This window comes from Vanacampus margaritifer, chromosome 8, assembly GCF_051991255.1.
Source record: "Vanacampus margaritifer isolate UIUO_Vmar chromosome 8, RoL_Vmar_1.0, whole genome shotgun sequence".
Lineage (NCBI taxonomy): Eukaryota > Metazoa > Chordata > Actinopteri > Syngnathiformes > Syngnathidae > Vanacampus > Vanacampus margaritifer.
Genome location: NC_135439.1, coordinates 22,471,455 through 22,487,678, shown reverse-complemented (window position 1 = coordinate 22,487,678; position 16,224 = coordinate 22,471,455). Strand labels below are relative to the sequence as shown.

Below are 16,224 nucleotides of genomic sequence, written 5' to 3'. Positions count from 1 at the left end.
CACCGTCTTCCAACCTTTTTTGCTCAGTCACGGCAGCTATTGCTGGTCTTCCAAGTTCTTATATACAGTAGTGAGGAAGGGGTGACTCTTGGTGGAGGCCCAAGTGTGTCAATTTGTGCACTTTAAGCCTTTTTTTTTTTAACCTCTGAACTCCAAGTGACTAGTTGCAGACTCGCCAATAGCGGAGACGGACACTTTCCTGCATACCTCCATATGCAATAAGATAGTCTATTTACTGGTTCTCAATAAAGGAATTAATGTGTATACTGTATTATGGTTTGTTCTCTAATCTCTGAGGGAAAATCCCTTTAAAAAAAAATCAGGAAAACGGGAAAAAACTATTCAATAAAACAGAAAAAAAATACTCGAAAAAACAAAGCTTCCCCAAAAAATGTGTCAGAAAAACAGGACTTTTTTTTTCAAGTGAATGCAATACGCTTCCATATAATATAAAGTTTTTATGTGGAAATAAAAAGAAAATATTGTGAAGAACTCACAGAAAAATGATCAATGGGATTTTCTGCACATGCCTGTCACTCCTACAACCGGCAGCTAAAACAGGCCATGGTTGCTTTATAACTTAAATGTGCTCAGAGACAACTTGGACAGACAGCTCATATCAATTCGCTTTTCACAACCAAAGTTAAATACAATGAATGAAAAATAAAGGTGCTGAAGTGGCAGAACAGTACAGACAGTGGCAGCACTCGGGTTGAACATATTCTTGCCTCAATACTAACAAAGGAAATGAGCAAACCACACAGCAAATAAGAGACTTTTATTTAAAAAGTCTTGGCTACAGTGCTTACTTACATTTGAGTGCAAGGCTGTCACTTACAAATACAGTGATTTATGAGAAATATTATGCACAAATTACCACAGTTTTGTCTAGACCGGACATTATTTCAACTCTATTTACATTGGCATGAACCGTTTTCATGTTGGGGTACTGCAAGTCAAACATTTACTGCTTCCAAATTCGCACTTTAGAGTAAATTCTATGAAGCAGCATGAAACTTAATTTACCACACACTAGTTGCCTTCCCTTTTCAAAACATTAAAGTACTACAAATCATAATTTAAAAAAAAATACTTTGTAAGTAGACTTCATCAGAAAAGCACCATGCCGCATTCACAATAAGTCAGCACTTAAATTTGTATGATTCAAGATACAGTATTTTCCATGACATATTTTCCAAATGTTACAGATTGCAAACGTTTTTAGATCTTACTTGAATGTGATCAGACTGACTTACTGGTGAGGTGGGTGGATCATATCAGCAAAGGAGATGTGCTCACTAATATATCTGATTTGTGAACAACATTTGAGAGAAATGAAAAGGAAAAGTATTTCATCAAAGGTGCCCAAGTCCGGTCCTCGAGAGCCTGTTTTGCATGTTTCACTCTACCAACAGATCTGATGCATGATCAGGCTTCTCCAAAGCTTGCTGATGAGCTGATCATTGGATTCAATTGCGTTGGAGGAGGGAGACAGGCTCGATAGATGCTCTCTAGGACCGGACTTCGGCACTTCTGTCTTAGATTTTTGAATTCAGCTCATGAAAAATGAGAGAAAACCAAAATTACAATTACAAGTCACTATTCCTCATTTTTTCCCATGAAAAACACATATTGAATGTTTATCAGCATTGAGTTTTTTTAAATAATTTTTTGAGTTAAAAAATAAATAAAATATTCGATGAGTGTCAATTATACGCGGATTTACACTATTCACATGCCTGCCCGGTCCTAATTTCAATGCAGTTTTTCAAGCACAAACCACGCAAATCATTTATTTTTTATGGTTCCACGCAAATCATTTCTTTTTTATGGTTATGTTGCAAGATGAGATTTAAATTGAGTTAAAAGTGTTTTGAAATCATAGTTTGGGGTATATTTATTATGGATTAAGTATCGATAAGGTATCCGCATTGATGGCGAAACCAGCCTTATTTTTCTTTTTTATGAGAAATTAGCTGAATAAAAAAATTCCATTAATTTAATGCAATTTTAGGGAAAAACGTTATATTGGGATATATTATTTTAAGTATTAAAAGTACTAGTGGTATCGGTACTTGGTATCAGTGACTACTGAAGAGTTGATTACAGTAATTTTTGGACTATGAAGCACACCTGACTATAAGACGCGCCAGCTAAATTTGGGGAATACTCGAGTTTGTTACACATATAAGCCGCACCCGACTGTAAGCCGCATGTGTTTTAATGTCTCTACTTTCCTTTACATAACGAGTGCGCAAATTGTCTCGCTCTCGTTCTGTATCTCCTACTGTATTTGGGTTCACTTGGTTTGTTTTGCTCTGCCTGACGCTCTTGTGCTTCCTTTATAGTGCGCCCCCTTGTGATCTGATGGATAAGCCGCACCTTTTGTATTAGCCGCGCCTTTTGTATTAGCTGCAGGGTCGGATGCAAGTGAAAAAAGTAGCGTCTTATAGTCCAGAAATTACTGTTAACATAATGTTATCTGTCTGAAAAAAGTGGTATCGAACATCCCTAATATTTATATTATTGTTTAATCAATTAATACAGGTAATTAACTACCGGTAATTGTATTTTTGAGGGTGAGCACCCATTACTTGCAAATTTTTGCTAATTGCATCCTGACTTGTTCACCGTATTCGCAGAGGCAAAATATGAATTACATACTACACAACTATACTATAGTGTCCAACCACAATAAATAAATGAATCAAAGCACTCAACCCACAAGAAGATGCAACAGGTGGAAAAATGTCAGTCCTGTAGAGGAGATTCTGCCATTTGTTTCTTCATCCGCTGAATTTTTAGTGTATAATACTCCTCTTGAAGCTTGAGGACTGCCTCATGTCTTCTTAGCACAGACATTTCCAAATCCATTCTTTCTTGTGAAGCGTTGCAGTGTGCTGCATGTGTGCAAGGAAAGCAGTGGTAATTTGACTGTTCTCCAGAGGCAGCAGGATAATGAGGGCTAAACTGCACTGAAGGGGTCATATTTTGTCCTGGTGCAGTCGTGGATGGATCTACTCCATAAGCAGGCAGCACAAAATCTGCCTGCTCTTGTTTAACTTGGAATTGTTCGCCACTTGTGAACATGCTTCCATCGTTAGTGACACTAAAAGGGAAGAACATTTGGATTTGTCGATAAATCAGCACTCAGTTCTAGTTCAACGTAATATAACAGCGGTACCAACTTACAAGTTTTTCGAGTTACAACACGTTGCTTATCAAAGTTTTTGCTTTCTGTTACAAGCCCAAATTTAAATACAAAATTAGCTTCAGATACGCCGCTGCTTGAGTGAATTTTTTAAAAATGACAGCGACAAACGCAGATACATTTTCAGCTGTTTACTGGACGGAACAAACAATTAAACTACTGCCACACCAATAAATGTACATGTCACACAAATAGTACAGTCAGTTTGTACGTGTGTATAAAATACACTTTATAAAATCTGTTGGGGTTTTTCTATACTTTTGTTTTTAATTATGCTTTTATATTTATTGTTTACAATACGGTGCTATTTTTCTTCTTTAACTCATTCACTTCCAGCCATTTTCACTGAAGCAACCCCCTTTGCTCCCAGTTGTTTTACTGGATTTTGGCTGATGTTGCAAGGCCCACAGAATATTGCGTTCTATTGCTATAAAAACATCCAACCTACTTAAAGAAAGATTAGAGTCTCTTCTTTCATCAAGAAAAACATATATTTCTATCTATTTCCATTTTGCAGCAATTAGCTTTAGAATATAGCTAAGTTTCATCATTATTCACAAATCTGTTAAAACAGTGGGGGAAGACCTTTTGCAACATGGCCCTGGTTGATCTCTTGTACTCTGCTGCCACCTGCTGGCCGATTTTATAATCACTACCATTGCTTCAAGATTTATCTTCCGTTCAGAGGTTGGATCAAAGCCTTCTGTATGTTCTAGCATTAAAAAAAAACTTTAAAAATGTATAAATACGTCTTTGGAACACTTAAAACATTGAAAATAGAACGTATTTAGACATTTTGGGGAGCAAATTAGTTCAAATACAACCCCAAAAAAATCAACTTTTTTTCTTAATGAGAGATGAGTGATTAATGGCATTTAAAATTGTGTGGTATACAAGCATACTGAATTGAGAGCTTGATCACAGAAATAATTACACTTGTAGGACAAGGTATCACTGTATATATGATATTCTGAAATAGGCTAGTAAAAATAAACAACAGTAGTTATAGAACACCTGTTTTGTTGAATTTCCACCAAGTCAAAGTGTTGAGAGTCATCTTCATCTTCATCTTGTTGCAGGACTGATTCTACTGAAGGATTCATCACAGAAATCACTATCTGGGTCAAAGCACTGAACTGATCCAGGGACAGGTCATCATCTGTGAAAAGCAACAATTCTATGTAACTTCACACATTGAATAAGGTATATGGCATTTTAAATATATTGAAGGCAAACAATGTGTTCCAAATGATTCATTTTAGTTATTTTCTTATATACATTTATTTGTTCATAATTCACTAAGCATTATGGTCTACTCTATGCATTTTACATTTAATACATTTTTGAATCATTAACAATTCCATTAAGTTACATAACAAAACTCCCATGAAAACAGTATTTTTTTGCATGTTCCAATTCAATAACTGTTTTAAAATAGGGTTTAAAGAAGTCTGAAAGATGTATGTAATTACAGTACATGATATCATTTGAAAAATAAATATAATAAAAGCTATTTCAACCCCCCAAAACATTTTTATTTACCAATCAAGTTACACAGTAGCAGAGGAGTACCTCTTCAAGATCCACTGCCATCTACTGTTTTAGATTCTACTTTCAAGGATGCTCAATAGGTTCTCCATAGAGTTGAGGTCAAGAGATGATGCTGGCCACACCACGAGATTTCCTTCTTGATACCCAGAGCAGCCACAACTTCAATGGTATTTTGTGCAGCAACTGCCCAAGGCAAGGTGCTTCTTTTTTATACCATCATGGCAGGAAATGATCAGTTAGAACATGTTGGCAGATGACAATCATTCACCAACCACCCATCTGGACACTACAAGGTAGTAGGTATACTATAAAACTGTTTGATAATGTATTTCTGAGGCCGCAGAATAACTGCATGTGTTTATTTTACTTAAATCACACATGTATAGCAATTTGGAACACAGTGTACAAGAGGCTGTAAATTTTACTCACCTGTCCCTGTGTGCATCTTCTGTCGTTTAATCTCCTCCCTTGACTTTGCCACCAGATTCTCCCACTTTTTGCTGCAGTCAAACGCTGTTCGCTGCATCTGTGGAAAGGCTGAATTGATGGTATGTGTTATCTCATCCCAGGCCTGCCGTTTGGTGCGCTTCAATCTGATTACTTCTTTTCTTTCGTGGACTAGCTGAGCAAGAAGATAACACTCCTGGTCTGTCCAATTGGGTCTGCGCTTCCTGCTTGACATTGCCTCAAGTTGGAGTGGCATGATTAATTAATTGATTGTATTTTATAAATTACTGGAATACAGTACAGAAAGTTGCAAATCAGTGCAATTAAGTCGCGAAAAAGTCAAGAGTGTTTATCAGTCTATCACACTGACATTTAAAACGTAAACAACTTGAAATCAATACACGGTCAATCGCATCTTCATAACAGTCACAACACCTGCAGAGTGTAAAACATGATGTCCTTAAAACACGCTTAATTCGTAGTCATGCGGAAAACCTTGGGGGAGATTTGAAGCCTTTTTGTTCCTCCAGCGGAATCAAAACAACGGTGCCGGACTCGTCGCGTGGTAATGACGACACGTCCGGGTGACGTGTCAATTTGTTTACAGGACTCCCTGCGCTGCTGGCATGGCTCTGGATATAACGCTACTTTTTAAAGCCAGTGTTAAAACAGTCAAAACCAGAAACAAGGCGATAGGAATTGGTTTCGATTCAACCAAAGATGAGATTTTCAAGCGCAGCCGACCCAAGAATGGCTTCTCTCCGAAGGCAAAAGAAGTGGTAAGTCTTTGCTCGAGCTAACTGCAGCTAACCATGCTAACGCAGACACAATCTCCTTAAAAACGGTCAAATTGTCATTCACGAAAGTTTGTCAATGTTCATGTGTTGGAATACACGCACGTGATTTTACAAAACGCCATTTCAAAACGTTCTATTCATTGCATTTGTAACTAGTGTTGAAATGCTCACGTTAGCGTCCTACAGTCACTATTCATTTCCATGCACATATGGGTGATGCACAACTAATAATATTTTCATCCCCCCCCCCCCCCGATATCTTTGATACTAACAGTTAAATCATTATCTATCCATCTATCTAGTTCTATTTGTTTTACTATTATTATTCCTGGTATTTTTTGTAGACCAATTTTGCTGATAATGCAAGTTTAGCCAATGTAGCAGTCTTTGCTGTCTGGTATACAGTTTGTTTGCTTACTTCAATAGTATGTTTAATATGAATCTGATGTCACTTAAGATGTCAGATCCGTTTGTAACTTCTAGCAAGCGCGTTTTTGGCCAATGACCTTTCATACAAGGGCGCTTTTTCTGAGGCAGCTCTCTTGTTAGCTATCATTAAGATAAATTGTCATGGCTGTAGAGCCAAGAGAGATATATACTATATAATACAATGCTTTAAAATTTTCTGTAGAAAACTTATCTGAATAATAAGTGGTGCACATAACAATTTTGGTCTGCTTCTCATAGGAGCACTATCGGTTGTTGCTTGGTGCTCATTTTTCTGATGATGGATTAATTTAAAGATATTACAATCGGTGGTGATTTCTGGCATTTAAATTGACGTTCCTTTTATTAGTATATTGCTGTGGTTTTGTTCTTGAGTAAAGTAGGCAGCTCTCAATTTCAACAAGTTTCTCAATGTTTGGCTGATATACCCACAGTGGTTCTTTTATGAGATGGTGCTTGTCCATGAACGTAGGTGTTTGGTTTTGTCAAGCCAGATCTGGTAAATGTATCATAGATTATCAAAATGTCAGTGTCTGTGGCAGATATTATTCATATTGGACATGGGAAAAGTTCCAGTGCTTTATAAGCCATGAGATAGTAAGTCTTGTGTAAATGTACTTCCGGTATTATGTACTGTGTACAAAGGGTAATCGAACATGGAAATTGACCTACTTTCCTGGACTTGGACCATATGCAAAGGCATAGTTTTCTATGTCCAATCAATTTTTTTATTGGCTGAAAATGTTGATGAAAGGTGACTGTTGATGGGGTAAAAAGCTCACTCCCATCATCATGTGCCCACTTGGCCAACTTTGGAGCCCTTTAGTACACCCACCAAAGGCTCAGCGCCTCGAAACTCTCTAAATACAAAGTTCCAAAATCTGATAATCAATCAGTTGAAACCTCACCAACACAAAACATTTCCAGGATAAGGACCCCCAAAATGTCAACAAAAACTGTATTGCATCATTAAAAACAAAATTGACTCTTAAAGGGTTAATATCTTTCTATTTTTATATATATATATATATAGCTATGCTATTTTAAGTGCAGATTCTGACAGACAAGGTCAACTCAGAATACATAGATATTACGTTTTAGAGGTCTGTACCTATCTTATAACAAAAGATGTGTGTCTCCAAAATATGGTCCAAAATTTTGTGTGCAATTTCCAGGTCCCAGAAGTGGGCATGGCACCCAAACTTTGAAGGGCCGTAACCCGGCAACCGTTTGAGCTAGGAGGTTCAAACTTTGGATTCTTTCTTTTGACATCGGGGTGATATTGCAAAAAATGAATATCAGGATTTTTTAAATGTAATTTAAAGTCATGATTTTGATTTTCACGTTTTTTATTAACTCTTTGACTGCCAGACGTTTTCAGAAAAGGGATGCCGCCAGTGCCAGCCGATTTAAGCATTTGGACTGATCTTTCAAGGTCCACAGAAAATTTTGTGTTTGGACTATGGAAACACACATACTACCAAATGAAAGATTGAACTCTCATCTTTCATCAGAAAAAAAGTTTGTTTCTACCTTATTCCGTTTTTCAGTAATCAACAATGGAAAATGGTTAGTTTCACCGAAATGCTCTGTTTTGAAACAAAAAAAACGGAGAAAACAAGCTTTTTGTGAAACGATGTTATTTCATGCACTCTAGTGAATTGTACACTTCTTTTTGTCCATGAATGATGCCACAAACACCTAAATAGTGCTTTACTTCTGTAAAACGCTACCGCCAACAATGAAAAAGTGTTTTTTCATAGCAAAATACGTTTATTTCCATTCAACAGTGTAACAATTTGACAAAACAATTTCGCAAACTATTTACAAATGTGTGCAACTGTGGTACTATTTACAATTATGTGGATGTTTCAAATACAGTTTTTCTTTTTGTAACACTCCCCTGCGTGCAAGGAGACGGAGCAGGATTTGCACAACAGATTCGTTTCACTGCGATTGCCCCTTTCGCGTGCAGACGTTACACTTTCTTGACGGCCTTTTTTTCCGGGGAATAGCAAGTAGCAGACTGTACCCACTCCTCCGATGAATATGCATTGGACTCGAGGCACTCTTCGTCGTCCGATTGAACGTCCGCCTGAGCATGCTCGGTTGTGCTCCGCGTTTTCCGGTGTTAGCATCGCTAGCCGGTGAGGCTTTATGACGTGGTCATAGCCGCTGCGTCAACGCTTCCAACTTCGGCGTCAACCTCGGAGCCACCATCATCATCATCGTCGTCATCACTGTGCTCTTTAGCATTGGTCGATGAGCTGCTTGCAACCGGTCGCCATTATTCGCTTCCTCAGCCATCTAGCTCCGCCTCACGTCTTCTACTGCCGCGTCAACGCTTCCAACCTCGGAGTCACCATCATCATCATCGATGATGATCATCGTCGTCATCAATGTGCTCTTTAGCACTGGTCGATGCTTTTCGTCTTTGAAAAAAAATGCTCAAGCGTGAGCTGCTTGCAACCGGTCACCATTTTCGCTTCCCATCCCCAGCCATTGTCCCCTCTAGCTCCGCCTCACGTCTTCCACTGACGCCTACCCAATCTTGTCAAAAGAGAGTCATCGCTGCCATCTAGGGGCCAAAAATAGTCATTAGGCTAACTAGATCTGCTTGAAACTTTCACCACAGCTGGCCAAGGCTTTCCTCCACCAGTCCCCCCCCCCCCCCCCAAAAAAAAAAATGGAGAACGTCTTTTAACGTCCCTGGCGGCCCTCCTTAGGTTTTTACTAAACGTCATTTAACGTTTTTGGCAGTAAAAGAGTTAATAAGAAATACAAATTAAATTCCCCACAAAAAAAGAGAAGTACTGAATAAATACACTGATTAGTTTGTGAAAATGAACACAGCAATAAATACCTTATGTAAAGAAAAATATAAATTCCTAAACTGCAAAATTCCTGAGTAAAACAATAACAAAAGTCACAGTGTCATGTGTCTGTTGATCACACTGATTGGTCATCATATAGATCACGTTAGTCCCAAGGCAGTGGCAGCAGATGTATGGCTGTGCTTCAGTCAGTGACTATGTTTACATGCAGTAAATTTTCGGGTTAAGGTCAGAATTCTGGTTTCTAATCTGAAACATTCGAGATAACCTGTTTACATCTGTTGCGGACAGAGCTACTCCCGGCGTATACATGGTCATTTGTGCTCATTTGGAATACTCCGTTTGTAAGCGCATCACACGAACAACGTCATTACACAAATAAACGTAATTTCTGCGTTTAGCTTGCTACGTTCAATAAATAACATTATATTTATGTCACTCAACACGCTGAATAAAGTTATTGTTTTCCTCCTTGCTCCAAACTATGGTTCTTTGTTGCGTTGTCATTAGGGGTGGGAATCTTTGACTGTCTCACGATTCGATTCTGATTTTTGGGTCTGCGATTTGATTCAAAACAGTTTTTGATTCTAAATGATTTGATTAACATAGGGATGCACGATAATATCGGTGGCCGATAATTATCGGCTGGGTGGGAGGGTGTCTGGGGGTTTGGGGGCCTGGGGGCGGCTGGGGCTGGGTTGGGGTGGATGGCGGGGGTGGATGGGGGGTCGGGGGCTGTGGACCGGAAGGGTGCCTGGCGGGCCTGCAGTGCCCCGTCCTGCTGCATTGGGTTGGGGGCGCGGGCCGCGTTGGGGTGGGGGGCGCTCCTGCTCCTGGGTTTGCTCTTCGGCCGGTGGCCCCTGCGGGGCCCGGGGGTCGTCCTTTGGCGCTGCCGCGGCCTAGGGGGCCCTGAGGTGTTGCGCTTGCTCTGTCCTGGCGGGGGTGGACGGCTCCCCTCTTTGGTGGAGACTTTCATGCATGCCAGGTCCACCACACCAGCATCTATCGAAACTAGACACAATCTGCTTCAACCTCAGGTCGCTGAATCGGTGGAGGCTGGTGTCTGTGGATCTCACTCTGCTTCGTCTGTCCTTCCTTTTCTCAGTCTCTCTTTTGGTCTTTTGAGGTCTCCCTGATTTGTTGGAGTTTAGATGTCTCTGGGGTTGGTGAAGGACTCTGGTTAGTGGCCTGGTGGGTGGTGTCTGGTCGGTGCTGGATTTCACTTTCCTTTCTTTTCTTTGGTCCTTCCTCGGGTCTCCTGCCGACCTCACGACTCTGGCCGGAAGTGTTTGGTTTAGGTGAACGGTATGGGATTTTTTTAAAATAGGTTTTAGGTGAACTAATGAATACACACACACTCGCACGCACGCACACACACGCGCACACGCACAGACACATACTCACCCACATACAAAAAAAAAAATATATATATATATATATATATACTATATATATATATATATATTTTTTTTTTTTTTTAAAGGAAGAGCAATGATGACATGTCAAATCGAATGAACAATACTGAGCTCTCCAGAAAAGAGAAAAATAAATAAATAACGAAAATAGCATTATCGTGCATCCTAATTAACAATGATTTCTGCTTCAATCTATAGATGTGCAAAGAATCATCATGATCTACCCCAGTCTGGTTTGCAAGACAGAATGATAAATGGAGCCTAAAATGTCTTCTTTAAAAAAAAAGTTTTGAATTGTAAGGAAAGTACATTGGGCAGCACGGTGGCTGACTGGTTAGCACGTCCGCCTCCCAGTGCAGAGGACGTGAGATCGAGTCCAGGCTTCGGCATTCCTGGGTGGAGTTTGCATGTTCTCCCCGTGCTTGCGTGGGTTTTCACCGGGTACTCCGGTTTCCTCCCACATTCCAAAGACATGCATGGCAGGTTAATTGAACACTCCAAATTGTCCATAGGTGTGATTGTGAGTATGGTTGTTTGTCTCTGTGTGCCCTGCGATTGGCTGGCAACCAGTTCAGGGTGTACCCCGCCTACTGTCCGAAGCCAGCTGGGATAGGCTCCAGCACCCCCCCGTGACCCTTGTGAGGAAAAGCGGTCAAGAAAATGGATGGATGGATGGATGGAAAGTACATTTTTCCACAAAGACACTGTGATGGACCACAATCAATACTCTATGTAGCTAGTAGGCATGGGACGAAACAAAAATCCCACGAGACGAAATGTCTCACGAGATTGAGTCCACGAGAACAAGACGAGATGACGTTTTCGGAAAAATTTAAGTAAAATAGATGCTAATATAAATGTTCCTGTTTTCAAAATGTTTTGTTTTTATTGAGCAGACTGCAAGAAAATTAATGACCTAGTTTTAAAAGGTTAATGTAAACATAAACAGGAGAGTCACTTTTGTTACAGGCTCATTTATCAAATGCTGTTGCAATAATTGCATTGCTGGCTCAACAATACGGTTGGGAATTGAAAAGATTTTTTATGGTTTTTATTCCATTTTCAATTCTGCTTGATAATTCGATTTCTTGTCAATTCTCTTATCAACACTTTTTTGTAATAAACGGGTAGATTAGCATCAACTTTGTTTTATGTCTTAATAGTCTTAAAGTAGCACTAAGGAACTTTTCAACCTTAATAAAATATTTTCATAACTCTTCTGATGAAACAAACTTAAAACTAGTTGAATGGTACTTTTGCAATGGCTTGAGGGGTTCTGTATCATTTTTACTGGCACTAAGCAACTTTGAGGAGGATGGTAGGAACACTGCCACACAAAAAACTACAAATGTGCTAACTGCTTTATGGCATATGTTACTTCCCCCTTTACCCATTCGTTACAAAGACGGGAGTCAATATAAATATCGACGCACAATTACTGCTTTCCTGGCAGAAGCTGCAAAACAGCTGAAAAGTTATGTCTGAGTTTTGTCTGAGGAAAACAAAAAAGCTAGCGTGAGCTAAAAACAACAACACAATGCGCTTGTCCTCATGGGAAATGTGGTCTTCCTTCAGGCATAATATTACCATTTTACCATTTTTTCCACAAGGCGCCGCCTTAATCAACATAAACTGAAAGATCCTTAGTGTTGCTTTAACTATAAATCTAAACACACAAAACAAAGAAAACTACACATGGTGCACACAACATTGTTTAGCTTGTAGGCATGTGTTTTAAGGCAGGTTTTAAAAGTGGATATAGAGACTCATAGACCAAAATCTATGGGGAGAATTCCTAGCGCGAGAGAGAGTTCAAATTTAAGGTTTAAAAAAAAAAGTTGATTATGTAAAAATGAAAACTAATTGGGCACTCATTGAGCTAAAAGGTGTTTTTTTGTCTTGTGTATTTATAAGTTATGATGTAATTGCAATTTTGTTCTTTAAGCAAGCAAATATATATGTATATATCCATCCATCCATCCATTTTCTTGGCCGCTTTTCCTCACTAGGGTCGCGGGGGTGCTGGAGCCTATCCCAGCTGGCTTCGGGCAGTAGGCGGGGTACACCCTGAACTGGTTGCCAGCCAATCTATATGTATATATGTTTTTTGTTTTTAACTTTATCTGAATACCCAAATATTTGCTAGAACTTTCAGTAGGATATTCAATATTATCAAAATATTCCATAGCTGAAGCACTAAAACTATTCAGTAAGATGAAAGTTCTCAGCTGCTTGTATGGCTGCAGCATTTGAAAAATTTGCCTGTAGCAAAAGTGAATCTCCTATTTATGTTCACATTTGCACTTTAGAGCTAGATTGTAGATTTTCTGAAATTGTCTGAAAACTGGAGAAATTATATTGGTCATTTAAAAAAATATATAACAAATTTTGCAAAAATCTTGTCTCATTTCGTTCTCCTGGACTCAATCTTGTGAGACATCTCCTGGTGGGATTTGTGTCTCGTCCCATGCCTATTAGCTTGTTTCCCAAATGTAGCTAGCTCAAGGCTAACGCACAATGGAAAGCGGCATTGACTCGCTAACGCTAGTTAGTGCGCTACTCGTGGCACTTTTATCACTCAAAATATGGCTATTCATACAAAAACGCTTACCCACCAGCATATGCTCTTCCCACACTGCAAAAAAAAAAACCTTTTATTGGCATAACTTGATCATGACTTTTTCCTTTTACTCTCTAATGTAGCTACAACTTCAAAATCGTGTATAGCCTGAACAGCGCTCCCAATAAAGGCACACACAAACAAGGGCAAGACTGTATAAAATCATTTAAATAAAATCGATTTTGGGATATTTTATATAGATTCTGAAGCGTAATAATTGAGGATCAATTTTTTGGGCACGTCCCTAGTAGATATAACAGATGCTCTTTGCCATTGGCTGTAAAACATGATAAAATGCAACTTAGCCAAGAGTCAGCTCGGTAACCTTGTCCAAAAACTTGTGAGTGCCAATGATGTGCAGGCATATATCAATGGTTGGCAAAGGACGATTGGCGTTTTCCATCATAAAATGTATTTTCTCTATGTCATGATGGCTGCTTATACAGCAAGGAGTGCTTTGCCTAACATGAGCTCCACGAAAACAAACCTCTTCAAAGGCGCCTTGAAGAAGCACTTTACATTTCCCTCAGGGAGTCTGGACTTTAAGTTGTGCCTGATGTCAAGCATCAAACATGAGCCCGCTCACCTCAGTCCTGCACAACCAACTTTTTGTTATGTTCTGTTACATTGGTATTAGAAATGGTGGTTTAATAAAAGCAACGGTGCTGATTCAAAGAAACCCTACTCTATCCTGTGGTGCAGGTCCCCTGCTCTCTTCCCCCCCTACTGCTGTTTCAGTCGCATTGCACATATCATCTGCAACCATCTCAGCAGAGAAATTTAAATTGCCAGTTAGGAATGTCCTGACTGCTTACGGTTCTATTGCGGTTTTCGCCCACGTTTGACATGGCCAAGCATTTCTCTTTGTGTGTGAGTCCTCTCTTCACATGCACGAGTCCATAAACATACTGGAATAACATTTGCTTTTTGCTCTCGAACAATTTTTTGGGGAAAGCCGATCCTCCCAAGAGCCAGTGATTAAAGGTGGAAGATCAAAACAGAGAAAATATTAAATTAGGTCCGCGGCAACAATGTTGACGGCCGGCACCTAATGTGCAACAGATGTGTGTGCCCTTCTTGACATGCAGAACGCTCTTTGGAGCGTCACAAAAATAGAAAGAACATATTGAATTTGACAAACGCACCGCACTTTTCTCGACTGAAATACAGCTCATTTCAAAAGAAATTGTAACTAAACAGCATTCCTAACTAGACGAGAGAGACTGTAGTGAAGCGTGCATTAGGGTTTGGTCAGGGGAATCTTTCCCCTCAAAGGGGTTGCTTTAGGGCACTGTGATCTTCATTTCACTGCTCACCTCGCAAACAGCAAGAGTGGCATGGCTCAGGTGGTAGTATGTCTCCCAAGGTGAAGGTCATGACTTCGTTCCTCAACGCTTTTTTGGGGGGGGAAAGAAATAAATAAAATAATAAAATGTACTAAAAAATTTCCTTGTAAAATGTACTTAAAATTTCTGAGTGAAAAAAACTTTACTATGTTTTTCAAAAAAATACAGTATTCCCCATTTTTTACAGTGTGTAAAGGCGCCATAAATGCTGAAAGTTTCGTACTGGTTTTGGGGCAGCATATGCTGCCTTAAATTTCATGCAGTATCACTATGACAACCAGATTCTTGCAGGGGATTGCAATCAGTGTTGGGAATAACGGCGTTTAAACTAACTGTATTAGATAACGCCATGTTTTTTTCATAAACGGACTAATCTAACTAATTATTGTCCCCATATTTCAAACACCATTATCGTTATTGTATGAGAAATCCGTTGCTCTATTGCGTTTATTTATTAGATTCAAGGCTCGAGGTAAGCTTACAAGACATTGTGCGGTGACTAGCTTTAAATAATATATTATTTGCGCACAGTTAGAGGCACTGTTGTTGTCGGACCTTGTCACAATAAAAGTGCCTTGACAGCTGAAATGTAGAGTGACTTTTATTTTGGAGGTGCCGCAGGAAGCGTGTCACGAGGTGACGGACATGTCCTTCCTTCTGGACCTGAAGGCTTAGCATATTTTAGCAAAGAGTCCACATCCTCGCCTGGAACTGGTTTGAGAGTGACATTAATAAAAAAAAAAACTAGATTTGTTGACAATCATGTTGTGCCAAGAGCCATATTGCAACTCCACAATCACCACAACAGCGATAAAGATACTGGTATGTCATAGCGACACGCTCGCCTAGTGTAATTAATAGCGCCAACAAATTGTATTTCTCTTATTTCATTATGTAGACGATGGAGTGACATTTGTATGTGAATGATGCATGTTAAGCCTACAGTTGGGCAGTTTTCTGACGTAAATCAATCATTAAACATGTCTTTATATGTGTAGAATTATAAACTGAAGATGTATCACCATACTCTCATATTTGAAAGTGTACAAAAGTATATGTTTTTCAGAGAGATCCAGTGGAAGCTGATGATTCTGAGGAGTAAATATAGTAGTAGTTATGGCTGTGATTTTGGCCGTGATAGCATTAAGCACTGTATATTTTAATAGCATTGGCAATTTCTTTTATCTATTATTGATTATTTTAGCCCGCAACAAACAAAAAAAATACCCGGCAAGTCCTGGAGGGACTGGCTAGGACTGTCTACAAATTACCTATAGATGACATATGTGCCACAAATCCCCATCTATCCAGTATTTATTTTATTTGTATTATTATTCTGATTGCTGAATTAACTGGCAGTGGTAGAACATACATCACCACTCCAAATGTAATGAATGATTATTATTGTTATTATTATTGTATGATGTGTCATATTATGGAGTGAGGCATTTGTGTGACATAAATACTCACAAAAATAAATTAAAACACCCTATATAGCCTGGACGTAATTTGAATTCCTTGTATAAACATATAACAATAATAATAATATATTTTAA

At 39.1% G+C, this 16,224-nt stretch overlaps 1 protein-coding gene and 1 long non-coding RNA gene across 3 annotated transcripts in view; one reads left to right on the top strand and one right to left on the bottom strand.

Annotated features, from left to right (window-relative positions):
* Positions 1-763: 763 nt before the first annotated feature.
* LOC144057135 (uncharacterized) lies at positions 764-5,788 on the bottom strand. The gene is made up of 3 exons (XR_013295170.1): positions 5,192-5,788; positions 4,226-4,370; positions 764-3,109 (listed from the first exon to the last, which is right to left on the bottom strand). It is a non-coding gene; the product is annotated as an uncharacterized LOC144057135 (long non-coding RNA).
* The window catches only part of stx18 (syntaxin 18), a 32,570-nt gene continuing 22,113 nt past the window's right edge, over positions 5,768-16,224 (top strand). Inside the window, exon 1 of one of the 2 annotated variants that reach the window (XM_077574424.1) lies at positions 5,768-5,988. In XM_077574424.1, coding sequence (XP_077430550.1) covers positions 5,836-5,988 — 153 coding nt within the window. In that variant the 5' untranslated portion in view covers positions 5,768-5,835. The remainder of the gene's footprint in view (positions 5,989-16,224) is intronic. The other variant, XM_077574426.1, reaches the window with a different exon arrangement.